This window comes from Lissotriton vulgaris, chromosome 12 (genome assembly GCF_964263255.1).
Source record: "Lissotriton vulgaris chromosome 12, aLisVul1.2, whole genome shotgun sequence".
Taxonomy (NCBI): Eukaryota; Metazoa; Chordata; class Amphibia; order Caudata; family Salamandridae; genus Lissotriton; species Lissotriton vulgaris.
Window position 1 is genome coordinate 794,160,804 of NC_141700.1, and position 27,118 is coordinate 794,187,921.

Sequence of the window (27,118 nt, forward strand, 5' to 3'; positions counted from 1 at the left end):
ATCAAGCGGCGAGACTGGCCCTTGGGATCTCGAAGTGGCCATCCGCCAGGCCCCTCCTTGCCAAACTGCACTGGCTCCCTGTCACCTCAAGGGCGGCCTTTAAGATCGGCTGCCTCATTTTCAAGTCGCTAGCTGGGCCTTGTCCCGCTTTCCTGAAATCTCTCATCAGGCCTTACTGCCCATCCCGGAACCTGAGATCCTCTCATCTTCACTTCTTGACCGTCTCCTCTTTCAAGCTCTGCAGATCTGGAGGCCGGAGATTTGCATACCTGGCCCCCAAGCTCTGGAACTCTTTTCCTCTTCCTCTTAAAACCTCCAATTCTTTGATTCTTTTTAGTAAATCCTTAAAAACCTGGCTCTTCCCCCAATCTAGTTAAGTCCCCCTGTCCCCTCTGCTTCCAACCAGCGCCAGGAAACCCATGGTGTCAGTGCGCTCTATAAGCACCCCTTACTATACAATACAATACAATACAGTAGTTGGAGATCTGTTGTCTTATGTGTTTATAAATAGCTTTTTTTTCTGCATAGATTCCATAGAGATGTTTCACATATTACTGATAGTTTGTTTCAAATCTGGTTAGTATTTAATAAAAACTCATAGTGAATGTCATCAGACCAGACATCTCCATTAAGGGACTGCTCAGCATGCGTTATATCTGTGCAAGAGTTAACGTGTACTGAAGGTTTGTGCATTGTCGTTGAATAGCAAAATGGTTTCGAGTCAGACTGCTAAATTCAATTTTTTTCTCCTTCCCTACTTATATGGAAATCTGCCTCCCTTGGTTGATAACAGCCGAAAGACATGCATCAGTTTTATGTTTCGTTGTTACTCCCAGCTTTAGTCTCCTCTGTTATGAAAACCCAGCTTCCATTCATTGCTTATAAGCCATATTGTCCAGACAACTGGCGTATGAAAAGGATCAGAAGTTCTGTGGTGCTATGCGGGTGGGAGGAGCACCTGGTATAGTGGAGGATGTACAGTACAGACTGCATATAGCGTTGACTTTCAACAGAGCTGGGAATTAGACGTTCATGTGATACTCAATGAAGGTATCGATAGCTTTTGTCCCCCTGTCATCCTTAACCCCTTCGCTGCTCATGACGAGCTCAGCTCGTCATGGGGCACGGTTGAGCTGTGCTTATGACGAGCTGAGCTCGTCATGAATAAAGGGAACTCTGTGAATCCAGCACCGAGTTGGGGGGGGGGGGGGGAACCTCTAGCAGCCGAGGTGTTAACATTGAGCTCTTGCTCAGACTGAAACGCTGGCTGGTGAGGTGCAGATGCCCACCGAATCGATTCTCCATAATATTAATGCATCGTAGCTGTACATGAGACACGTGCACATATACTCTTTGAATTCACCTTCAGGCTCTTGTTAAACTGTTTGTTCTCTCCTCAGAGACTGAAGAGATCTTCTCCACAGACCTGGTTCCTGGTGATGTTATTCTCATTCCAGCCAATGGGATGATGATGCCATGTGATGCAGTTCTGACCAGTGGCACATGCATTGTGAACGAGAGCATGCTAACAGGTGAGCAGTGTGTCAGTGGCACATGCATTGTGAACGAGCGCATGCTGACAGATGAGGCGTGTGTCAGTGGCACATGCATTGTGAACGAGAGCATGCGGACAGATGAGGCGTGTGTCAGTGGCACATGCATTGTTAACAAGAGCATGCGGACAGATGAGGCCTGTGTTAGTGGCACATGCATTGTGAACGAGAGCATGCAGACAGATGAGGCGTGTGTCAGTGGCACATGCATTGTGAACGAGAGCATGCGGACAGATGAGGTGTGTGTCATTGGCACATGCATTGTTAACGAGAGCATGCGGACAGATGAGGCGTGTGTCAGTGGCACATGCATTGTTAACAAGAGCATGCGGACAGATGAGGCCTGTGTTAGTGGCACATGCATTGTGAACGAGAGTATGCAGACAGATGAGGCGTGTGTCAGTGGCACATGCATTGTGAACGAGAGCATGCGGACAGATGAGGTGTGTGTCATTGGCACATGCATTGTTAACGAGAGCATGCGGACAGATGAGGCGTGTGTCAGTGGCACATGCATTGTGAACAAGAGCATGCTGACGGATGAGGCGTGCGTCAGTGGCACATGCATTGTGAACGAGAGCATGCTGACAGGTGAGCAGTGTGTCAGTGGCACATGCATTGTTAATGAGAGCATACGGACAGGTAAGTAGTGTGTCAGTGGCACATGCATTGTGAACGAGCGCATGCTGACAGATGAGGCGTGTGTCAGTGGCACATGCATCGTGAACAAAAGCATGCTGACAGATGAGGCGTGTGTCAGTGGCACATGCATTGTGAACAAGAGCATGTTGACAGATGAGGCGTGTGTCAATGGTACATGCATTGTGAACGAGAGCATGCTGACAGGTGAGGCGTGTGTCAGTGGCACATGCATTGTGAACGAGAGCATGCTGACCGATGAGGCGTGTATCAGTGGCACATGCATTGTTAACGAGAGCATGCGGACCGATGAGGCGTGTGTCAGTGGCACATGCATTGTGAACGAGAGCATGCTGTCAGGTGAGGCGTGCGTCAGTGGCACATGCATTGTGAACAAGAGCATGCTAACAGGTGAGCAGTGTGTCAGTGGCACATGCATTGTTAATGAGAGCATGCGGACAGGTAAGCCGTGTGTCAGTGGTACATGCATTGTGAACGAGAGCATGCCGACAGGTGAGGCGTGCGTCAGTGGCACATGCATTGTGAACGAGAGCATGCTGACAGGTGAGGCGTGTGTCAGTGGCACAAGCATTATGAACGAGAGCATGCGGACAGGTAAGTCATGTGTCAGTGGCACATGCATTGTGAACGAGAGCATGTTGACAGATGAGGCGTGTGTCAATGGTACATGTATTGTGAACGAGAGCATGCTGACAGGTGAGGCGTGTGTCAGTGGCAGATGCATTGTGAACGAGCGCATGCTGACAGGTGAGGCGTGTGTCAGTGGCACATGAATTGTGAACGAGAGCATGCTGACAGATGAGGCGTGTGTCAGTGGCACATGCATTGTTAACGAGAGCATGCTGATCGATGAGGCGTGTGTCAGTGGCACATGAATTGTGAACAAGAGCATGCTGACAGATGAGTCGTGTGTCAGTGGCACATGCATTGTGAACGAGAGCATGCTGACCGGTAAGGCGTGTGTCAGTGGCACATGCATTGTGAACGAGAGCATGCCGACAGATGAGGGGTGTGTCAATGGTACATGCATTGTGAACGAAAGCATGCGACAGGTGAGGCGTGTCAGTGGTACATGCATTGTGAACGAGAGCATGCTGACCAGTGAGGAGTGTGTGTATAGTTCACAGTAGAGTGTGTTATTGTTCGTGGAGAAGTGTGGCTCAGGGGTTAGAGGCGGCAGACCCGGAAGCTGAGATCGGCCCTGGACCAGGGTTCAATTCCCCGCCTCGGCGGGTCTTGGGCTAAAAATTCCACGGACTCGATAATTCTCGCTCCGGTGCCTTCTCGACTCACGGGTTCACACTCTGCGACTCTGGGCAATAGCTTGCTTAATCTCCACAACGGCCCCTCGCAGCGGGATGCCTGGCTTTCACCTTGTGGATACCCTGCCTGGGTTATCTCACAGGGGAATACCAGGACGGGTTCCCTAAGCAAGCGCCGGGAAACCCACTGCGGGTAGCTGTGCGCTATATAAGCTCAAATACATTTACATTTACATTATTGTTGAGCATTCGTTTTCCTGAATGCTTTGCTTGTGATTCCTTTGTGCAGGAGAGAGCGTTCCAGTAACTAAAACTCACCTGCCTGACCCATCCCAAGCAGCCAATGGATTCATCAAACAAGAATTTTACAACCCAGAAGAGCACAAACGCCACACCCTGTTTTGTGGCACTGCCGTGATTCAAACCCGCTACTACAGCGGGGAGGCTGTCAAGGCACTCGTAGTTAGCACAGGTAAGCACAAGGCTGTGATGGCAAGAATTAGACCTTTGTCTGGAAAGGTAAAATGATGCAAGGGTATAGAGGCAGAGGACCAGGCACTTATGAGCCAGAGGGTGTGACAAGTGGAGAGCTAAATAAAAAAGTAAGTTGTGTTGGGATGGGGGGGGGGGGGGGGGTGTAAAGAAATGTTAGAAATGGCCAGGTTTTGAGACAGCAATGTGACATTTTTTTTTTTTCTGGGGGCGTGGTTAACTTTGGAAGTGGCATTGGCGAAGGTGTGAAAATTGCACTTTGTAGACTGATAAGAAATTAACCCGTTTAACGAAAAGGACCTCTGTTGAAACTTTCAGAGGAAATAGACTGAGAAAAGGGTTATTTATATATAGATTGTTGAGAACAAATTTGATGAACAGGACATATGTTCGGAGAAACTAGTTTTGGAAAGAGGGAAAAACCTGAGAGAGAAAAGATTAAGGTGAAGAAAAAATGTGAAGAGAAAGTGAATGATGGATGCCTATGCCCAGATCAGTCACTTTACTAGACTAGATGATTGTGTGAAAATGTTCTCTTGTTTTTGTTTCTTTCCTTGTTCTCCTGGCTGATTGGTTCTTCATTTTCTTCACCTGCTTTCTTCTATTCATGGCTACTCATTAGCTTCCCTGTTTTCTTCTCGCCATCAGGCTTCTCTACCTCCAAGGGGCAGCTGGTCTGCTCCATTCTGTACCCTAAACCCACGGATTTCAAGCTGTACCGAGATGCCTGCCGGTTCCTGCTTTGCCTGGTGGCTGTGGCCGGCATTGGTATGCTGTATTCCATAATCACCTTAATTCAGCAGGGTGTGAGTACCTGTTTGTCCTTACTAATCACCTTGGTCCGCTACTAACTGCTGAGCCAGCTAAAGTCTGTTGCAATATTATAAGAAAACCCAGAATCTGCCTGCTGGAAGATAGACTCCATTATTGCTGTGGTTTGCCAACAGTACCATGTGAGAGTCCAGTTGTGCCATTGATGTTTATTAAGTTATTCATTTCTGATGGACCCTTCTAACTGCAAATTCCTCACTCTGTGAACACTACCATGCACCAGACAGGATCTGGAGAATTTTCTCATCATTGCTCCAGCCTGCCAGCAGGTGGCGTTATATGACTGTACCACCGCCGAAAGTGATGCCTGACCCAAATATAGGCCCCGTTCCTGCAAGCAGCTGACTTCTGTTCCTTTATTTTCCTTTGGTTGTGACTTGAACTCGCTTTCAACTTTTTTTTCTTGTTTTTTGATGATTTTGTTAATTCAAAATTTCCTACAGTGTGCAAGGTAACACATCCTCTCTGAAAACTACAAGCTTTAAACCATGTGGGGTCTGTCACAAGTAGATGTCTGTCAACTCATTCCTTACTATGCCTCCTGATATGGAGTCCGAATACATGAAGACAGTCTGAAAGAGCATGTTTTCCCTTAGCCAGCCTGGCCAGTTGTCTCCTGGGACGATATGTGCATGTGTTAAGGGGTATGGTCAGCGAGATCTTGCCCACAGTCCCTGAATACTGCCTCTACCGTGCGGAGATCATTCAAGATGGTCAGAACACATAGAAGTACCTTATCTGCTTTGGGCTGAAGACTATTGGCTGCTTGCGCAGGCCAGGTGGTACTAGTGTAGTGTTTCAGCACCATCTGTGGATGAGATCCACGCACTTCTCGGATGATGTTCAGGCGTCACTTATGGACATGCCATTTGATGGTACCATTTTATTTAGAGAAAAGGTAGATTTGAGCCTGGAGCACTTCAAGGAAAGGAGGGCCACAGTGCGCTTCTCTGCCTCCTGCATCCATGCAGCAGTATCCAGAACAGTCGTGTCCCCCCCCCACCCCCCCCCCCTCCCCTCACCCCTCCTCACCTTTCAAAGCTTTGGAAGGGGCTTGGCCCAAAGACAGCAACTCCACAAAAGGTATATCCAGGGTCTGGAAGTTAATTGCCACTAGTGGACTAAAGCGCCGGTTGTGCCATCCACTGCAGTGGCGGTGCAAGCATTGTTTCAGGTCTACTACTGTAGCTCGACTGCCAGTGCAAAACAAGCACTGTGACTTGTCTAAACCTTTATGACATATAAAAAAAATCCCTTTTAAATATTAAGTCAACCAAATATAAGCCTATTAGCCCACAAAGTAGGGTGCATATTTAGAAGTGTTGCAAGCAGAAAGTTAATGTTGCCATGCCCTACAAGGCCCTAAAAGCTGTTTTCACTGTGGAAGACCTAGCGGTACTTTGTTAAAAACCAGAATAAAGATTCAAATATGAATATTGTATCAGCAACGGGACTAGCTAGCGAAATAATTAAGCAACTAGTTTTAAAAGTTAATAAAAATCTAATTCAATGGGGAATTTGGATTTTTAATAAATATTAAGGAAAAATAACTTTTTAGAAAGTTAACTTTTCCCTACTAGGTGTTCCAGGAGGCTGATTTGTATTTGGTTTCTAGTTTCTCCCAGGGAGTGAATAACTTTAAATAGGGGTTAAATGCCTCCCAGATTGCAATCAATAGGCAGACCTCAATGGGAACAGAAGACCCTTAAAAAAGGATGCCCATGAGTGGGAGCTGTGGACATCCTTTTTTGGCAGCATAGTGTCAAATCTTGTTTGACAGGTCTAAAGGGTTCACATATAACACTTTTAGTGCCAAGACACATTTTGAATATCGACTGTCTGGTTTATGTAGGAGCCTGCTTTGGTCTTACCAGACTTCTGTCTCCGGGGTTGTTGTGGGCAGAATACCTCGTCCAAACTGGATTTTAGATGTGTAAAGACACTAGGCTTACCCTAGAACACTCTCCATATGCACACTTAGAGCCCATGTTTAATGTGGCAGAAGACTTTTGCCATCTTGAAAATGCCCTGACATATTGCATTTTGGGTCAATTGCAGTAAAGTACCCAGGATCTCCTGAAAAGGTGGGTAAGATTTGTCCGGGGAGCTTTTTACCCCATTGGTTAGGGAGCTGCCAGGAGTCACCCAACCCACTAGCTCGTGCCAGGCATAAATGTGGCATCTCCAGGCACCCCTTTCAGAACACTTAGATGGATCTTCGGAAGATCAAAAGAGGACTGTTCCTGTTGTCTGTGACATGAGAAGAGCCTTGAGGGGCTGGACCTGCTCCATCGTGTTCCCAAGGCAAAGCAGTGGACTCCAAGGGTAAAAAGGCTGATCTTGTGTCTACAAGGAATCAACAAGCTGCAGGAAGTCTTTTACTGGCAGTATCCAGCTGACGAGAGGCATCTGAAAGAAAAAGGTTAGTGTTAGATTCCTTATCTTCGAATATCCCCAGGCGTCCGTCTGGATCCGGAAAGTTTTGCGTAGCAGTACCCCTGCGCGTCGCTAGGAGTCTTCTGCGGCTCCGCGTCCGTCGTTGGCGCCGCAATTACATCGTCGAAGTACTTAGACGCCGCCCTAACGCGCTGACGTCAATTCTTCCTTTTTTCTGCGCCAGCAAGCGCAGATCCGGAAAAAGCAGTACTCCTTAGTCACTTTTTGACAAACTTTTTTGATCCTTTTTGATCCTGTTTTCGAGTCGTAAGGCTACCGGTGCCGGTAGGGATGCCCGGGTTCAAACCCTGTGCCGATTGCAGCCGACTGATGTCGGTTACCGACCCCCATCGCCGGTGCCTGTATTGCTTAGGGGCCGACCACTATGACAAGTCGTGCCCCAACTGCCGGGCCTTGACGTCGAAAGCTAGGCGGGAGCGGTCCGTAAGCGCCTCGAGCTCCGGCAGTCGGCCCCGGAGTCAACACAGCTCGGCGAGTTGACACCACTCATCGGGCTTCAAGTCCTCAGGTAAGAGGCACAAGAAGTCGAAGAGGCGACATCGTTCTTCTGACTCCCCCTGACGCTCACGCAACGCAGCAGTGGATTCGGGCGACACCGCCCAAGCGGCCAGCTCCATACCCGCCGGTCCCTGGGCTGAACGCGACGCCGGAGATCGACGCATTCCTTGTGGCCATGAGGAATCGCTCTCCTCAGACAAGCTCTTTGGAGGTGCCTTCGGGCCCCGGGGGTTCGTCTGGGGGCCCTAGCCGGCCGTTGGCTTCGACGCCGCCGGGTGCTTCGGGCTGGATGGCGTTGGCGACTTCGGTACAGACGCCGCTGGCCGACCTTACGACCCCTCCGCCGGCGCTGACCCCTAGGGTGTCGCCCCCAACGCCGTCCCGGACGACGTCTTCCCTGATTTCCTCCTACCCTCCCCGCCCCCCTCGATCCGGCGTCAGAACGGCGTCGCTCGCCGCCGCTTTCGACGCCAAGAGAAGAGCAATTCTTCTATGATCCGGCCCCATCGTTTGAACCGGAGTACCAGGAGATGGAGGGCAAGGCGGATTGGGAGGGGTCTGAGGACCCTCTGGCACGGGAGGGCCAGTCTTTTCAGGACTGGGCAGGTGAGCTAGGGGAGGCCAGTGGTTTAGACACTTCGCCCGACACTGGATTTGTCTCCCCTCCTACGGTGGCTACGGAGGAGGGGGCTGCCTATAGTGTGGTGTTGACGAGGGCAGCCAAGGCCTTAGGTCTTGAGCTCCCCGTCGAAGCCGTGAGGACTAACCCCCTCACTGAGGTCCTCAAACCGTAGGCAAGCTCTTCGGATCCTCTACTGCAGTTTAATGAGGCCCTAACTGACGTTCTGTTGGGCACTTGGTCCAGGCCTGCTACAGGTCCTCCTGTAGATAGGAACGTGTCCAGACTCCACCGCCCGACCCCGGGTGACCCTAGCTTCCTGTCCACTCACCCCACCCACGAGAGTCTGGTTATCCAGGCCTCGGACTCCCAGACCGCATTCCCGACAGCTCCCCCTGATCGGGAATCCAAAAGGTATGAACAGTACGGAAGAAAGATGTTCCCCTCACTCAACACCGCTTGCTTTTGGACCGTTATACCCACTCTCTGTGGGACACGGTCGCGGACGTGCTGCCACAATGCCCGGAGATTGCCCGGGTTAAACTCGCCCAAGCTCTTGCGGAGGGGCAAGATGCGGCACAGTACTCTTTTCGTTGTGGGCTGGACACTACGGACTCTCTAGGCAGGGCAATTGCAACGACGGTGGCGGTTCGCCACCACGCCTGGCTGAGGTCCGCCAATTTTTCAGCTGATGTCCAGAACACCCTTATGGACATGCCGTTTGATGGCCGTCGCCTCTTTGGCGACAAGGCAGACAGTGCGCTTGAGCGCTTTAAGGACTCCAAGGCTACGGCTAAGTCCTTGGGCCTGTCGGCCCGCGCCAGCAGACTGCTGCCTTTCGCTCCTTTCGTGGCCAAGGAAGGGGCACCCCCACACGTCCTGCCAGCCACGGGCTGCAGACTAACATCCAGCGCGGCGGCGGACGTGGTATCCGCCGTGGCGGTGCCAGGGGACAGCGGCGCGGCCAGTCCACATCCATCCCCGCAGCATCCGCATAAAAGCCTTCCTAGTCCGAGCTTTCAGGCCCATTTAATGCCAGTGGGGGGCAGGGTTCGCCATCACCTCCTCCACTGGCGCACCATCACATCAGACAGGCGGGTGCTGCAAATTGTCCGAAGGGGCAACTCCCTCCCCTACGAGGCGACCCCTCCAGCCATCCCACCGCAATACCACCGCGTGTCAGGGGATCACTTGCAACTTCTGCAAGAGGAAGTTACGGCCCTCTTGGCCAAGGGGGCCATTGAGCGCGTTCCTGGGCAAGAAGTAGGGTGTGGTTGTTACTCCCACTACTTTCTGGTTCCCAAGAAGGGCAAAGGGGGCTTACGCCCTATTTTGGACCTGCGGAACGTCAACGGCTTCCTTCGGAAGGAGAAGTTCAAGATGCTGACTCTGGCTCAGGTCTTAGCTGCCCTTGACCCGGGAGACTGGATGGTAGCGTTGGATTTGCTGGACGCTTATTTTCACATTCCTTTCCTGTCGGCCCATTGGCATTACCTGCGGTTCACGGTAGGCCGCGAACGCTTTCAGTTTACCGTGCTCCCCTTCGGCCTTACCAGCGCCCCACGGGTGTTCACGAAAGTGATTGCGGTGGTCGCAGCACATCTGCGCAGGTTAGGGGTTTCAGTCTTCCCCCTACCTCGACGACTGGTTGTTGAAGGCGGGCTCTCCCCAGACAGTCGTCCGCCACCTCCAGACTACGGCCGACCTCCTGCACCTGCTGGAGTTCTCCATCAATGTTCCGAAGTCACACATGTGTCCATCCCAGAATCTCCTCTTCATCGGAGCGGTTCTAGACTCGCAGTTTTGGGTTTATTCTCCCGAGCAGCAGGTTCGGGATATTCAGGCTCTGATTCCGGTCTTTCAGCCTTTATCCCGAGTCATAGTCAGGTTGACGCTGCGGCTTCTGGGGCTGATGTCCTCCTACATCCTTCTGATGCATCACGCCAGGTGGCGGATGCGGGCTCTGCAGTGGGACCTGAAGTTTCAGTGGGCCCAGCATCATCACAACTTGTCCGACCACGTCTTGATCTCGGAGGGCACTGCAAGGCAGTTGCAGTGGTGGCTCACAGACCGCAATTGGGTCTGCGATAGATCCGTCTCCCTACCCCAACTGGAGCACGTAGTTGTGACTGATGCGTCCCTCCTAAGCTGGGGGGGGCCACATAGGAGAGGCGGAGATCAGAGGCCTCTGGTCTCCGGCGGAGTCCCGGCTCCACATCAACCTTCTGGAGCTGCGGGCGATCCGGCTTGCACTGAAAGCATTCCTCCCCTCTGTCCGGGGAAGTGTAGTGCAGGTGTTCACGGACAACACCACTGCCACGTGGTACTCCAACAAACAGGGTGGGGTGGGGTCGTGGACCCTGTGGCAGGAGGCTCTGCGCCTCCGGCAATGGCTGGAACATCAGGGAGTGACCCTGGTGGTTCAACACCTGGCAGGTTCCCTCAACGCCAGGGCGGACTAACTCAGCCGTCGGTGCATGATGGATCACGAACGGCGTCTGAACTCGAACGTGGCGCAAGGTCTCTTTCAGCAGTGGGGAGAGCCTTGGTTAGATCTATTAGCCACAGAAGAGAACGCGCAATGTCATCAGTTCTGCGCAATGTCATCAGTTCTGCGCGTTGGAATTTCCAAGGCGGCACTCGCTCAGAGACGCTTTTCGTCGCGAGTGGAGTTGCGGTCTGTTGTACGCGTTTCCTCCTATACGACTTCCGCCCAGAGTGTTGAAGAAGATCAAACGCGACCGGGCCCAAGTCATCCTTGTGGCTCCAGACTAGGCACGAAGATACTGGTATCCCGAGCTACTCAGCATGTCAGTCGATCCCACAATTCGTCTGCCTCTGCAGGAGGGCCTTCTATCGCAGCAGCAGGTACGGTCCTCCACCCGAACCTGTCCAGTCTCCACCTACATGCGTGAAGATTGAGCGGTGACAGTTGAGGCCACTTGACTTGCCTCCTGAAGTCTGCAATGTAATTCTAGCAGCCAGGCGTCCCTCCACAAAATCTGTATACGCCTGTAGGTGGAACAAATTTGTGGCATGGTGCACAGCAAAGGCTGTGGATCCACTCTGCCCCACTTTATGAGGTTCTCCTCTTTCTTCTTTCTCTTGGCCAGCAGGGCTCTGCGCTGGGCACTATCAAGGGCTACCTCTGTGCCATTTCCGCCTTTTTAAGGCTACCTGATCAGCCCTCTCTTTTCAAGTCCCCGGTTGTAAATAGGTTCTTGAAGGGCATCACTCATATGTTCCCCCCCTGTTCCTTTCGTGATTCCTCAGTGGGACTTGAACCTTGTTCTGACTTATCTGATTGCGTTCCCTTCGAGCCACTTCATAACTGTCCTCTTCGCCTTCTCACTCTTAAGACTGCATTCCTGGTTGCAATCACCTCTGCCAGGAGAGTGAGTGAGCTACAGGCTCTTTCTTCTCAACCTCCTTTCCTTTTCGGTCCATCCGGACAAAGTTGTTTTGAGAACGTGCCCATTCCACTCTGGCCATGGCGGCTACTACTGCCCTGGGTCGGGGATTCCCCTTGCAGGACATCTGTCGGGCAGCTACGTGGGTCTCGCTGCACTGGTTCGCTAGACATTACTGCCTGGACAGCCAAGTCCGGAGGGATGGCTTTTTCGGCCGTTCCGTTCTCCAGGACTTTCTGGTGTGGACATTGGTTCGCAGACCCACCACCAGGGTTGGTATTGCTAGGGTTATCTATTCGAAGGTAAGGAATCTAACACTAATCTGTTTCTTTCAGATGCACAAGTTACTTACCTTCGGTAATGATATGTCTGTAAGAAACAGTAGTTAGTGTTAGATTCCTTACCGCCCCACCCATCCTCCCCGTTCTGCGAACCGATATCTAGGTTAAGGTTCATCCCTTTGAGGGCCCTAGTTTCATGGCACCTGTGTTGGTTTTTTATCATGGCTCTGCGTTTCTGGCGCGGAAAAGCTGTGTATAAGAACTGACGTCAACGCACGAGGGCGGCGTCTAAGTACTCCGACTTCTTCCTGGCCCCAACGACGCTGACGACAGACGTGGAGCCGCAGACAACGCCTACCGACGCGCAGGGGTACTGCTACGCAAAACTTTCCGGATCCAGACTGACGCCTGGGGATATTCTAAGGTAAGGAATCTAACACTAACTACTGTTCTTACACATATATCATTACCGAAGGTAAGTAACTTGTGCAACTGGACCTGGACCGTACCCTGCTGTTGGCCTCTGCCAGCCTGTCAGTCTGAGTGCCTCTCCTGGTGGGCTTCAGAAGTGTAGTTCTGTGGTGGATTGGGACTTGAAAGCCTAAACCGAATCTGGTTGGTGTACCCAACCCTTGCTCCATTGTGGTCAGACTCAAATTGCACATAGACCCTGGTCTGCTGCAACCATTCGTGCTCTGTGCTTTTTGGTGGTGTTTCTATTTAAACATTGAACATTTGTTTCTCTTGTTCTCCTTGATTCGATTTTGTTATTTTAGAATGTCATTTTGTTTATTAAATTGGTTTTGTTCTAATTTGGTTTGGTATTTTTATTGTTTTGCATTTTGACTTTGTTTAGGTGCTGCATACATACTTTACACACTGCCCTAAGTTAAGCCTGTCTGCTCTGTGCCACAGCAACTAAGAGGTTGAGCTCAGGTTAAGTGTTTGTGTCGTTTTTACATTGACAAGGGTTGTGATTGTTTTTCGAGATGGCTAGTCACCCATCCCAAATAATCCAATTTCTTAGTCAGGATGCTCACATTGGTCCAGGTTCTATCTGCCCTGGATGCAAAAGACTGGATGGGAGCACTGGACCTGCAGGACGCCCATTTTCACATTCTCTTCACAAGCATTTCTGGTGGCTCAAGAAAGGCCAAGAGCATTTTTCATTCTCTGTGCTGTCCATCCGTGCCTCTAGGTGGTCATAAATGAGATGTCGGTGGTTGCAGCACATCTTCTGAGGTCGCGGATATTGTATTGCAATTGTATTTATATAGTGTTTACTACCCCAGACGAGGATTTGGAGCCCTTTTCGGCGAGTAGTATGCTACTCTTGAACCCAAAAAGGATAAGTGGTGGATTAGTATAGTGAAATTTTAATTTGAGTGGTGGACATGTGACTCTGTTAGTGGATTGAAAAGGATAATGGAGGGTACAGCGGGATAGAAGAAGGAAGAGTCTAAAGTGTTTATTGGTAGATCATAGTAGTAGGAGGGGGTTTAGGATGAGTCAAAGGCGGGATCGGTGAGGGAAGAGTTTAGAAGGGTTGTTTGGGAGATCATTGTATTAAAATAAGGGTTGGGGTGATCCAGGGTGGGATAGAGGAGGGAAGAGTCTAGAAGGGGTTATGTTGGGGACCATAGTAGTAGAATGGGGTTTGGGATGAGTCAGAGAGTGGAGGTAGAGGACATATTGAGAGAGGTATAGGGTGAAATATAGGGTAGTGCATCGGAGAGTCAACGGTTTTTAATTTTTTTTACTGTAGGAGTAAAGTCATAAATACATAGATACATAAGTACATATCTATATAACAAAATACAAATCTAGGTACATACATATAATCAAATGAAATGTTTATATTCATAGGGAAATGCTGTACATTTGTGTTTGCGTATGGTGGTTATGTAGGAAAGAGCCAACTCTTGAGTTGTCTTCTGAAAATAAGATATCTGTGGATCTTAAGTTTGAGTGGAATGAATTCCATAGTTTGGCTGCTTGAACAGAGAAGGATGCGCCACCCATGTTTTTTTCCTTGTATGGTGGGATTTTGAAGTGAGGCGCCAATCGGAGGTTCCTTTGTTTAATGTATTTGCTGATTTTATTCCGGATTAATTTGAGTAAGTTATCTGATTTATTTGATCATTGCTGTGCTTAATGTTGTGTCACTAACACTGGACTTTACCAGTATGCTTATAGCTTGACCTTAAGGCCAACTATTTAACAACAAGGGGTGGTAATGGACAGAGTTTCTGAATTAAGCAGAATACTCTCACCCAGTCAAGAGATCAGGGCTAGATCCAACACCGTTTTTTAGCTCACTGCACCATCCCAGTTCAGAACCTGGCTATATGCAAATTAGTCTGTTCCTGTCCCAGTGCATGATGGGAACAGGGCAAACCAAACTACCAAGCCAATTCTTACACTGGGAAGGAAACAAGCTACCGGGTGCAGTGAGATAAATAACGGTGATGGATCAAGCCCTGATCTTTGGACTGGGTAAGAGTGGTCTGCTTAATTCAGACACTCTGTTCATCACCACCCCCTTTTCTGAATCGTTTTTGGCCACTAAAGGTGTGGCAGGGTATACTCAGACATGAGTCCCTTGCTCACTGCACCATCAGGATTCAAGCAAGCCGGGCCGACGACGGCTGAAATGCCAGAAACCGGTCCCCAGTAGCTTGTCTCCTTTCTGGTGAAGAATTGGCTTGGTAGTTTAGTCTGCCCTGTTCCCATGATGCACTGGGCCAGGGACAGACTATTTGCATATAGCCAGGTTCTGAGCTGGGATGGTGCAGTGAGCTAAATAACGGTGATGGATCAAGCCCTGATCTTTGGACTGGGTAAGAGTGGTCTGCTTAATTCAGACACTCTGTTCATCACCACCCCCTTTTCTGAATCGTTTTTGGCCACTATAGGTGTGGCAGGGTATACTCAGACATGAGTCCCTTTCTCACTGCACCATCAGGATTCAAGCAAGCCGGGCCGACGGCGGCTGAAATGCCAGAAACCGGTCCCCGATAGCTTGTCTCATTTCTGGTGAAGAATTGGCTTGGTAGTTTAGTCTGCACTGTTCCCATGATGCACTGGGCCAGGGACAGACTGATTTGCATATAGCCAGGTTCTGAGCTGGGATGGTGCAGTGAGATAAATAACGGTGATGGATCAAGCCCTGATCTTTGGACTGGGTAAGAGTGGTCTGCTTAATTCAGACACTCTGTTCATCACCACCCCCTTTTCTGAATCCTTAAGGCCAACTAGGCATTCCTGCAGACAGAGGACCAAGTAAACTATACTACTAAAATGCACAAGGCCACCATGCTGAACAGATTCTTGAATATCTTCCGTTTTAATGTTCAAATCTGAAACGATCCTAATAAAGATCTAGACTAGTTCCTAGCATTGGGTAAGTCATTGTGCTTTCTGATCTGAAACTGCCTGACCAATATTTTCTGAGAAAAGCCCAGACTGGTGTTTTGCAAGTCCACTATGAATTCTAAAGTGGGTAAGGCATGTTTATAAATAGATTGAAAATCAGGCCTGCGCCACTTGAACCCCTTGCGTGCGCGTGACGGCCGGAAGCAGTCACGGAGGATGTGTGCGGAGGCCGGCCCCCGGCCGTCCAAACCCCGCCCACTCATTATTTCCCCTGCACCGCGGCAGAATTTGCGCCGCTGTATTTTTTATATTTTTGCCTCCTTTACTACCCCACAAATTATCGATCTAATTCAGTACTGCCCTTTTGCCCCCCCCCCCTCCCCTCCCCCACCCTTCCCCATCAGCCCCTGCTTATGGTCGCCATGGTTAATGGTCACAGTTAGGATAAACAAGGGAACAGAGGCACAATGAGAGGAATTTAGCCAAGAATTACATTGAAAAGCGGATTTCTGAAGCATTTTGTTAGTTGAACTAGTAGATAACTTCAGATTTTCACATCCGTGCCATCAGTTTTTACAAATGAGTGGGCGTAGTTTGCTTGCTTCGCCTAATCCCATTCCCATGCAGCAAGTCTGAATGGGATCTCCCTCCATCGCCTATCAGCAATGCACAGAAGAGCAAACAGAACCCATTACAAGGAGGAAGACCACTCTAGCCAGTGCTCCAACATCTGCTGCAAACAGACCCCATTACAAGGAGGAAGACCACTCTAGCCAGTGCTCCAACATCTGCTGCAAACAGAACCCATTACAAGGAGGAAGACCACTCTAGCCAGTGCTCCAACATCTGCTGCAAACAGACCCCATTACAAGGAGGAAGACCACTCTAGCCAGTGCTCCAACATCTGATGCAAACGGAACCCATTACAAGGAGGAAGACCACTCTAGCCAGTGCTCCAACATCTGCTGCAAACAGACCCCATTACAAGGAGGAAGACCACTCTAGCCAGTGCTCCAACATCTGCTGCAAACAGACCCCATTACAAGGAGGGAGACCACTCTAGCCAGTGCTCCAAAATCTGCTGCAAACAGAACCCATTACAAGGAGGAAGACCACTCTAGCCAGTGCTCCAACATCTGCTGCAAACAGACCCCATTACAAGGAGGGAGACCACTCTAGCCAGTGCTCCAAAATCTGCTGCAAACAGAACCCATTACAAGGAGGAAGACCACTCTAGCCAGTGCTCCAACATCTGCTGCAAACAGACCCCATTACAAGGAGGGAGACCACTCTAGCCAGTGCTCCAACATCTGCTGCAAACAGACCCCATTACAAGGAGGGAGACCATTATCCCCTTCCATGCTCGTCATGCAGCACAGTGCTAGTGTGCTCATGACGAGCTGAGCTCGTCATGACCACACCCGTTTTAATTGTGGTCCAGCACAGGAGGGGAATCCTGCATGCAGCGATGTGGTTAAAGCCAATGTTCCAATGCCCTGCTGCAAACCCAGTTGTCCTGTGATTTTGTCAGAAAGATGCACTGGGTGGTGGGAACTTGAGACACAGCACACAAGATGTGAATATCTGATGTGTGTGCTATCTTATCCCTGGAGCAGTCGGGTTCTACAACTTATGTCATCCAGGTTTCTGGTAGCTGTGATTTGTTTTCCAGTAAACGTAGCAACCCTAATTGAAAACTACCAAGAATACCTGTCAACCTAGCGTCCTCGTGAAGTAAGGTGGTGTAGGGCGCATTTGTGGCAGAAGACCCCTTTGAAGTTTGTTTGCAACCCTCAACATGTTGAACGGGCGCAACACTGAGTATGTAATTGCACATTGTCTGGAGGGCAACCCTTTTAGAAGAGATTGATTGGCACCTGTGACTTTCTCCAGCACAGTGGCTTAGGTTGTATCGAGGCTCGTCCACAGAACTTTGTCCTCCTAGGTTCTGGCTACTTCTCAATATATGGAAAACCAGAAACTAACACAAACTCCAGCAATTTGTAAACAGCCCAAACCTTCATTTTGCTCCATTTTCACAACTTAAAATCCATACTTGTATAACATTGCTTAAACATATTGGCAAAGCCAATAGCTCTTGCATAGGTGAAATCTATTGGCTTTTCTAATGCTTTTTTGTTTTGTTGCTGGGTTATATAGCGCTACCTCAGCCTAAGGGCCCTGGAGCTCTTTACATGAGCACAGTTACATTCCACAAGATTAGTTTTATATTTTTTAGGCATTTGGCCAGAATCACAGGATGTTGAGCCAACACTGGCACTAGAACACAGTTCTAGCCACCGAGATGATGAGAGAGATGCGTGGCTAGCTTGTTTTAAACCCTCACTTCCCCTCGAATTACCCGATGTCAAGCCAATGGCAGCAAGGAAGGCAGAGCGTAGAGGGATTGTGGCACTCGAGGAAGGAAGCAGGGGATGGGCCTAAGCAGAGGGGGGAAAGAGTTAACTCCGCTTCCGATCCTTTGTTGACCGCCGTCATAGGCGTAGTAGGAGACGAATAGGGCAGGCAGTAGGCGAAGAATACACATGGAGTCTCGAATGGGGCAATGACTGGTTGTTGGTAGACTCACCACAGTCATTTGTAGACCACCTCCAGACAGCGACAGACCTCTTTGGGGTTCTCGATCAGTGTGTCAAAGCCAAACCAGACTCATTTGGAGAGACTTTCATCAAGCCATCCTGGATATGGTGCACTTCAGTGCCTTCAATCTGGACATTTGGGCTGTTATTCAGATTTTTAAACCTCGGTCGTGGTCTCAGTGAGAGTTGCTCGTAGGCCTCTTCACATCCTCCATCCTTGTCGACTACACCAGATAGTTCACACAGGCTTCTCAGTGGGATCTGAAGTCTCAGTGAACTCGGCATCTAGGGAACCTGTCAGATTCCTTCCATGTATCAGACATAACTACAAAAGACCTGCAGTGGTGGTTGCTCAACCGCAGTGGGAGCAGTGCCAGACCTTCTCGACCCCACCCAGAGCAGACTGTAGTGACAAATGGGTCACTGTTGGGTTAGATAGGTCGTCAAGTAGCTTTGCAGTACTGTAGAACAGTTTTAAGTACAGAACGCGGATCTTGTTGGCATAAAACATTTGATGAGCGCCTGCCTTTAAGAGTTCAGTCTTCAGGAATTTTCTGAACTGAAGGGACTGGGCTCTGGATGTAGACTGGTGTCTGAGGCATTCCGTCGTTTGACACTGAGCACCCAGTGATCAGACACCATGTGTAGTTCAGTTACATATTTTTTGTTGGATGAGGTCAAGTAGTTGATTGAAGTTTCCTAGCTGTATTGTAATGTGGAGGTAGGCTTTGAAGTTGCTTGGTCGTTTATTCCAGTGGGCTTTGTGGATGATTCAGCGGAATCAAAATGTAATCCTGTATCCCAGTGGGAATCCGAGTAGGCTTTCAAGAGTTGTTCCACATCTTTGAGTCTCCAGAGGTTGAGCCAGAGCTTGGTTGCTTTTTTTTCAGTCGTTGCTTCTTTGTTCGGACTTTAAAGGGTGTCGCAGTAGGATCCGATAACCAAGGCTCTTGTCGATGAGTTATTTGCATTAGAGCCCGGAAGAGGGCAGCACCAATAACCACCATGCCAACTTGTGAAGCTTAATAAGGATTTGTGTTGAAGATTATTACCACATTCTTAACTTCCTGGTTTGTTGAAGGCAGGAAAGTCAGGCTCTTGGGCTTTTCAAAAAGGAAGCCTGTGTCCATGAACCCATAGTACCAGGATCTCTGTTTCAGATATGTTCAGCCACAGAAAGCCGCCTTTGCTCCAATAGAAAATGTCTTGTTATCCCATGATGTGTATTTATCTTGTAATCCCCAGTGAAAAAGCAAATTTGGGTATGGTCAGTGTACACTTGGAAACGTATTTATTGATACTCAAGACTTCAATTCAACTGAACACAATTAACGTAATAATTGTGTAGGTTGACAAAGGTCAAAACGTCCATATTTCTTTCGAAAACGTCCTTTATTGGAAATAAAATACATTTGTATCACTTGGACATGAATGGGCAGAGGTAGGTTTACATTCAACACTATCTTTCACATTGTAGCCAATTCCTACAGCTTCTCAACTTCCTAAATATAAAATAACAGTTATTTTCAGGAATTTAGTTTCTGTTGATTCTTTCCTATGCTTTGGGTTTTTTTTCCCCTCCAGAATACCATCTTTGTAAAAAATGGATAACATGGGTTGCTGAGAATTCTCCTTCACAGAATTTTTATCATCGTTCCTAACCACTTCAAGTGGTACCTGGAACATATTTCAAACATTATTAATCAAGTTTTAAATAAACAAGATCTTAGATTTTATCAGATAGTGTGTGAGGAATGAATGCAGCCGTCCTGCTATCTCTGACAGTACCCTGCACCAGCGTTGCCTCTTCTACTCATTCAGGGAGGATCCCTTCAAATGTATGGCATTTTCAAGCGTTGCTTTTACAGATTTCAGGAACTTATTTTGTTGTTACCGTGACGGTTTTTCTTTAAGCAGTTTGGGTTTCACTGAATTTCTTTTAACTGCTCCTGAGAGTCTCATAATACTACTCTCCAGAACTATCAGTGTCGGAAAGATATTTCAAAAAAGATAATCTGCCTGTCTGGAGGCCTTAAGGATAAGGAACAATGGATTTTGGATGTCTTGATTATGCCAGTGATCACCAAGGGACTAAACACCACAATCTGGATGAATGCAGGAAAATCCAGAAGAGATCAAGGGGCAAGGAAGGAAGGTGCAGAAGCAGACAATGACTTTCTTGTGATCTGAGCTTCTCTTAAGGCAGGTTTTCCCAGTGACAATATCCTAATGGAGCAGCAACATTCAACAGTTAGTTCGTTAAATTCAAGGAATCACAACTTCAGACGTCTCAATACAACGTATTTTTGTAAAATGTTCATACTTTATAAATTTTCAAACAATTCTTTTTCTTAATGAAATACATTCACGCAGCCACCGTGTTTCGCTCAAACATGAGCTTCCTCAAGGGTTACATTCTGATAAATGTTGTCCGCACCATTGTTCAACCTTCCTTTAATTCGTCATTGCTTTGCTATCAACCGCGCAACATTATGATCGAATGTGCTTCATTCGGTTGAATATTAACGATGTGTCTGATGTGCGAACCTCAAATCGCCATTCTGTAAGCTGATGACCTTAAATCGCCATTTTGTCATCTGACAGAATGGCAATTTGAGGATCGCAACTCCCAGAATTAAAGGACTTGAACCTTGTATGTAAATTCAAGGTGATGTGACTTAAGGTTGAATCTCTTTTATAAGACAAGCTTCTAAAAATCATCGTTAAAGTGAAGCCATTGAACATTTTCATGGATGCAGTCCCAGAAAATATTGCTGAAGATCTGTTCTTCCTATTCTTTGCTTCACCAGGTTAAGTTAGTGAACCTCTTTCTCACATGAAGAATATTTTGTGATTGCCCTACAGTTGTCCAATTCACTTCTCCACTCGATAATCCTCAGATGATACTGGGATCTGAACAACTTTTGGCCTGTCTCAAGTCTGCCTTTATTGTGAGTTATTGAGAGTTGTGTTGTCATGCAACTTAACACATCACATCTCGAATATTGATCTTTTCAATGACTTTTAGTTGTTGTTCGGACAGGGTGGCATCAATCCCCTGCTTCAGGTGATTGATGAGACACGTCACTTTCTTCATTCTGCTATCTTGTGTGCTTGGGTTGTTAGTGGCACGTGACCTGTGAGTCGCACTTGATCTTTGAGTGTCCCTTTTTATCTTTTGGTGGCAATAACGCCAAGCTGTGTAGGCTCTAACGCATGGACATTGAAGGCATAGTCCTCCAACGGTTCACACCTTACTTGCTATACCAGGCACAGCTGAATGAAGCTGTCACTTCCCTCCCCAGTTTGGTTGCCTTGACACAGGGCATCCACAAGGTCCTATTAAGGCTCATCTTTCTGATCTCTTCACGTGTAGGTTTATCTTAATATTTCCTCTCCCAGTTGACATTGCTAAATCTATATGTTTCATCCTCGATGAAGACTAAACCGGCAACCCGAATAGTGATGGCTACAAATGTGTGCTTTCAACTAATACTCCAATGAGGGAAATGTCACCTTATTCAAGAGCAAGACCTCCAGTCTCATGTTCAATCTATTGTGCTGTCAAGGACGGATTATAGTAACTCTCTTCTGACAGTTCTTCACAAACGACACCTGGCTCCCTACAGGCAGCGTTCAACGGAGCAGCTTCTTTCGTCATGAACTAAATGTGACCATATTGTTTATAAGATTTTAACATAGTTGCTTCCCTTGGAAGCCGATCCTGCATTACTTGCAAGCTCCTCAACCTCTCCACCCTTTGGCATTTCATCTCGAAGCCTAAAGTTTCGGAGGCCCCGACCGTGATGCAGTACAGACACACTTGTCTTAGAACCTCCTGCTTTCAAAAAGGAACAAAGAATGGCTCAGCTCTTTTCTAGCAGTCCAAGAGGAGTCTGGAACCCTCTCCCTCCAAGCATTCACACCAACATCTTGCTTACCTACATTCAAGGAGAATCCGAGACTTCTTCTTTTCCAAGACTCCACTGTCCTGCTTCGTATAAATCAGTTTCTCCGATTGTGCCTGGCTCCTGCTTTTCCTTCCTTTCTCATCCTCCAGTTGTTTTTTTTGTCTTTACTTCTCACAGCTGCTATTTTCCGGACTCATCACTACAGTTGCTTCTTCTATCAGCTGTAGCTCCTGCACTACCTCCCCGACCTTTGAGGCCTATGCTACATAGTGTTATGTTATTTGTATTTAAACTGGTTAGTTCTGATTCCCTCATAATAGTTAACTGATTGTGGCGCATATGTTTGTCATTTTGGGAGCCTTACATTATGCTGTAATTTTTTGTCCTCATTAAAAAGCGCTAGAATGTCGTGGCTCATTTTTTACTGTATAAACTTGAATAAATAATATAAATTGTACAGTGTTTTTTTGTCAAAAATGTGACTGGTGTGTTTTGAATAATAAGCAGCTCTTTAGCTTGATCTTTCAAACCTCGCATTTTCGTATGGAATTTCCCAGGTAGAGCTGTAGTATCGAGCCTAGGCCTGGCATCCTGGTATATTAAAGGGATGGCAGAGTTATAATGCATTCTTTCAGTGCTACCTCCGCCTGTCTATTATTTTACATTTTGATTACAAATAGTTTAAGTAGTTCTGGGATCCTCCAGGACCGCTAGAAATATCCTAGCGGTAATGAACTTGATGAAGATGATCAGAGATTAAGAAATGGTTTTACAGAAAAGAATTTCGAATAAATTAGTTGTGTTCTTTATTGGTTAGCTCTTACTTTTTGTTCTTACCTAATTGTGGCCACAACTGAAATGTAATCATGGGATTCCCAATGCTTTGCTCTTCCCAGGAGGCGGTCGGCCGCATCATTCTGAAGACCTTGGATATCATCACCATCACTGTGCCACCAGCCCTGCCAGCGGCCATGACAGCTGGCATTGTGTACGCCCAGCACCGCCTGAAGAATAAGGGCATCTTTTCCATCAGCCCTCAGCGCATCAATGTGTGTGGACAGCTCAACTTGATCTGCTTTGATAAGGTACTGCATCTCTAGCCTGCAACAGCTGTCTTTGTCTTCTTTACCTCTTGCTTTCCTGTCCTTTACTTCTCAGTTTGTTAGACTATTTCTACTGTCTGGTAGATATCGAAAGGTATGGTAAAACTGCATTTATTGAAGCTAAAATGTCTTGTATGTGATCTTTTTTTTTTTTTTCTTTTTTCAAACCCTTACCTTTTTCAACTCTCCCATACAGACTGATTTGCTGCTTCTGTTAAGATTTTTTTTTTTTACTTTTGTCTGATGTAACATTTATTCTGTTGTTCTTGTCCTTCGACTGGGAAGGATCTTCTCATAAAACTCACACTGGCGTGCTGGTGTCGTAACACTTCCAAGATTATTAGCTACTAGAAACGAGAGTGGGAAGCGTTGCATTTTCTCACCAGACTGCTGTCTGTTAAACTTCTTAGGCATTTGTACCCAAAATCTTCATTGGCAGGCTTCTGTATTTTTTTACTTGTTTTTTTTTGCAGTTATTTCCCTGTCTGTGGTTGCTATATTTTGTCTTCCTTATATTGTCTTTCTTCCCTCTCCTTTCTTTTAATTTCAGATGTGCACATTTTCTTTATTCTTGTCACGAAGGGCACCCACCTGTACCCCAATGTTACCTCTTCCTTCCATTATCTGTTGCTGCCCTTTACCCACATCCTTCTTTTTTCCCCCGTCCCATATTCCGCTCCCCAGTCTTCTCCATCATTTCTCCTTACTTGCAGTTTTCCCTTCTCAATTTTTTCTTACTTTTCCACAATCTTCCTCCCCTTGGCCCTCATTACAACCATATCCTTTGTGCCTCTCCTCTTCCTCACCATTCCATTTCACCTAAACCTGGTTATGTATTTCCTACAGTTTTTGTAGATTTTATCCAATTGTCTTCGGGCTTCTATGTTTTTCCTATGATCTATCCTACATATTCCCTTTCACCCTCCTCCTCTGCTGCTTACATGCTGTCTCTTTTTGACTGGCCACAGGTCTCATCTTTCAGATTTTGTTGCTCATCCCCACTCTCCTACTTCACCCCCCCTCCACGGTTTTGTCTTCCTGATGCACTCCAACACCTGTTTATTTTTTTCTTTTTATTGTCCAGTGATGTCAGATACATGCCCTAACTGCTGCTCTCTCTTCTTCCAGACTGGAACCCTCACAGAGGATGGCTTGGACATGTGGGGCTTCCTCCAGGCTCAGGCTGGCAAGTGAGTATGGGCGGGAGAAGAGGGATATTAAGGCAGGAAACCTAATTCTAGCAGCATTGGAAATGTATTTAGTTTCCATTTCTTTTGCCATATATTATTGGGTGTGATGTAATCTGGTGCCTCTTCACTGGGCTGCCTTCTGCTTAGTAAAAGCAGTCCCTAGGAAGACGTGGAGTGTGTGCAGTTAAGTTGTACTTGTGTGCCCACATCTGCAACAGTTTGGACAAGGGAACGTTTATAAAGTAAAGAATGTGAAACTTTCTTTGATCATATTGCAGGTGTGTTGGTTCTCATGAAACTGCCATCATTGTAGTGTGGAACAGGAAGCACTCCCTCTGGGAGAAGCCAACAAAGATTTGTGACTAAAACAGGAGTCTCCTTACAGACCATGTGCTGCACACACAGGATTGAGAGACAGATGTAGGAGGGCAGTGAGCCCCAGGACACAAACAGACCCTACACTAGTGCAGCACTTTTGAGAGGGAGAGAAAGAGAGAGTCTGATGCGACAATAGGCAAATCCAGGTCACCCCCTGCACCGAAATGGAACCCGCAGGGGGCTGCACTTCCAACATAGACTGAAACAGACAGATATGGAGGGTCAGGAAAAGGCACAGAGCGTGCCCATAGGACTGTAACAGGACCAGCATAAGTGCATCAAATTCAATCCAGAGACATACTCTGGGACAGAGGAGAAGGCATGATAACCCCAGGATTGTACAAGGCCACGCATTAGGACAACCTGTCCAGCACACACATGCACATAGATTTGGTCGAACAGGCAGGGCGGCATTGCAGCACAATCAAAACCTAACTTGTATTAACTTGTATTAATGCAACATCGTTCACACAAATGGAGAGACGAATTAGTACAGAGAAGGACACCAGTTCCAAAGTGTGTTTTAGAAACCGTGTTAGAGTATCATGACTAGTAAAGGGAGTGAGCTGGCAAGAGAAAGAGAAACCAAGGAGCCGAATATTCTGGCTGATCATCACTGGTTTATTTAGTTTCTTCTCAGCAGATATTTGTATGTTTATATTGGTGCGTGAAACCGAAGCAGTGTGCAGACTCAGCTGTCCTTAGAAATTCATCATGTCCTCTGCTGTGAGGCCATTGTGTCTTTTGGGGGTTTGTTTCTTGACATTTGAGCTTTGACTGTTGCAGTGACTAGGAGACGGCATGTAATATGTGATTGAAATTATTTTAATCCCAAGCAGATGTCGGTGCCTTGTCCTCTAATCTTGCTAATAGCCTTACATTTTTCTTTTGATAGGTTTCTCACTACGGCACAGGAGGTCCAAGCCAAGAGCCTTGTTCGATCACGCTTTGTGGCCGCCATGGCCTCCTGCCACTCCCTGACTAAAATCGAAGGGAAGATCTCTGGCGACCCGCTGGACCTGAAGATGTTTGAAGCCACAGGCTGGGTACTTAGCAGAACAAGAAGTTCTAGTTGTTTATTGATTACTTTTGCTTTTTTTTAACGTTTTCCTTCCACTCTCCTGTTCTCGGGTTTTGCAGATCCTGGAAGAACCCACTGCGGATGAGACCGTATTGCATGATCAGATTTTGCCCACCGTGGTACGTCCAGCAGATCAGAGCATAGCCCAAATCTCCATTGATTCAGAGGATGACATGGTAAGCTTCCCACTAAGGGATTACATTGAATTCCTTTTCTGTTTTAATCGCAATATAACCCAGTGAATACTTCAAACTTAAACGTTGTGGAGATGCGTGTCTTCCAGCATGTGATAATTAAGGAGATAATGTACTTCTAGGACCCTGCAGCAGCTACAGATGACCTTTGAGTTTTTGTTTATAACATTTTTGTGGCCGTTTTATAAATGTGGTAAGAAAATGTTGGGAGTTTTTTTTTCATATTGCTGCCATGTGAGCTTTCACATCAAGTCTACTTCTGACGAATACTAAATCAGGGAACCCAATTCTGGAGTAGGTTCAACCTCTAACATCAGTTTTGGTTCGTATAATCAAGGAACGTTTCTAATGGATACTCCTAACCGCAGATTGCTCACCTTGTGAATGCTCTGAGGCGCCAGACTGCATCTGGAAAATGTTCTTCAGCAATTACTTTGCTTTATGTTAAGTGACCTCGTATGGATCTGTTTTCGGTCCAACCATCCTTGGATGTGACTTTGGGACTTTTAAATAGCCATTACCTTTACAGGTTGCCATCCGTTCTATTCTTTCATCACCTTCCAACATGGTTCGGGAGCTTGCTCCCTAAAAATTCTGTCAGGCCTGACACTTGTTTCTCACAATTTGTCCAGTGTGCAAAGAACATGCCCCCTCCTAAAATGACTGGGGTTCAACCTTTTAAGGATTGCCACCAACAGATATCAGTGACGGACCCTCACAATGTCCGTCTTTGGTGTTTGGGCTCCTCACTCAATTCAACGTTGTGCATCAAGTGTATGAAGATGAATCTTAAGGCCATCTGCGATTACAAGGACAAGTCATAAATCGCAGAACCCAAACTGAAACTTTGGAAGGCCCAATCCTGCTCAAAGTTATAGACCCCTTTCTTGTTCCCAAAGCCGATTCCTTGATCGTATTTGAGGTCCAAGTCATCCGGTAAGTCAAAGAAGAAGCAGTACTAGAAATCCAATCATGGCTCACCTTCGTCCTGCTACTCCCACCAAGTGGAGTTGTGTTGCGCCCCGGGTACCTCCAGACTCCGTCCTCTGAACCAGTTTCGGTTCTCGTTCAGATGCAACTCACATTTCTATACCATGTTGCGGATATATTCATTACCCTACTGGATCCCTCAGGAATGCCTACAGCCCTCCGGATCCGGGGTGGACTGTCCATTTGATATATGAAGTATAATCATGCAAACAAGAGAAAAAGAGGCTATGGAT

General features: G+C 47.4%; 1 protein-coding gene across 1 annotated transcript in view; it reads left to right on the forward strand.

Annotated features, from left to right (window-relative positions):
• Positions 1–27,118, forward strand: part of LOC147678739 (polyamine-transporting ATPase 13A3-like) — a 250,836-nt gene that overhangs the window by 137,292 nt on the left and 86,426 nt on the right. The window contains exons 10-16 of the mRNA XM_086946198.1: positions 1,401–1,532; positions 3,765–3,947; positions 4,616–4,773; positions 22,846–23,034; positions 24,181–24,242; positions 25,516–25,666; positions 25,761–25,877. Coding sequence (XP_086802324.1) covers positions 1,401–1,532; positions 3,765–3,947; positions 4,616–4,773; positions 22,846–23,034; positions 24,181–24,242; positions 25,516–25,666; positions 25,761–25,877 — 992 coding nt within the window. The remainder of the gene's footprint in view (positions 1–1,400; positions 1,533–3,764; positions 3,948–4,615; positions 4,774–22,845; positions 23,035–24,180; positions 24,243–25,515; positions 25,667–25,760; positions 25,878–27,118) is intronic.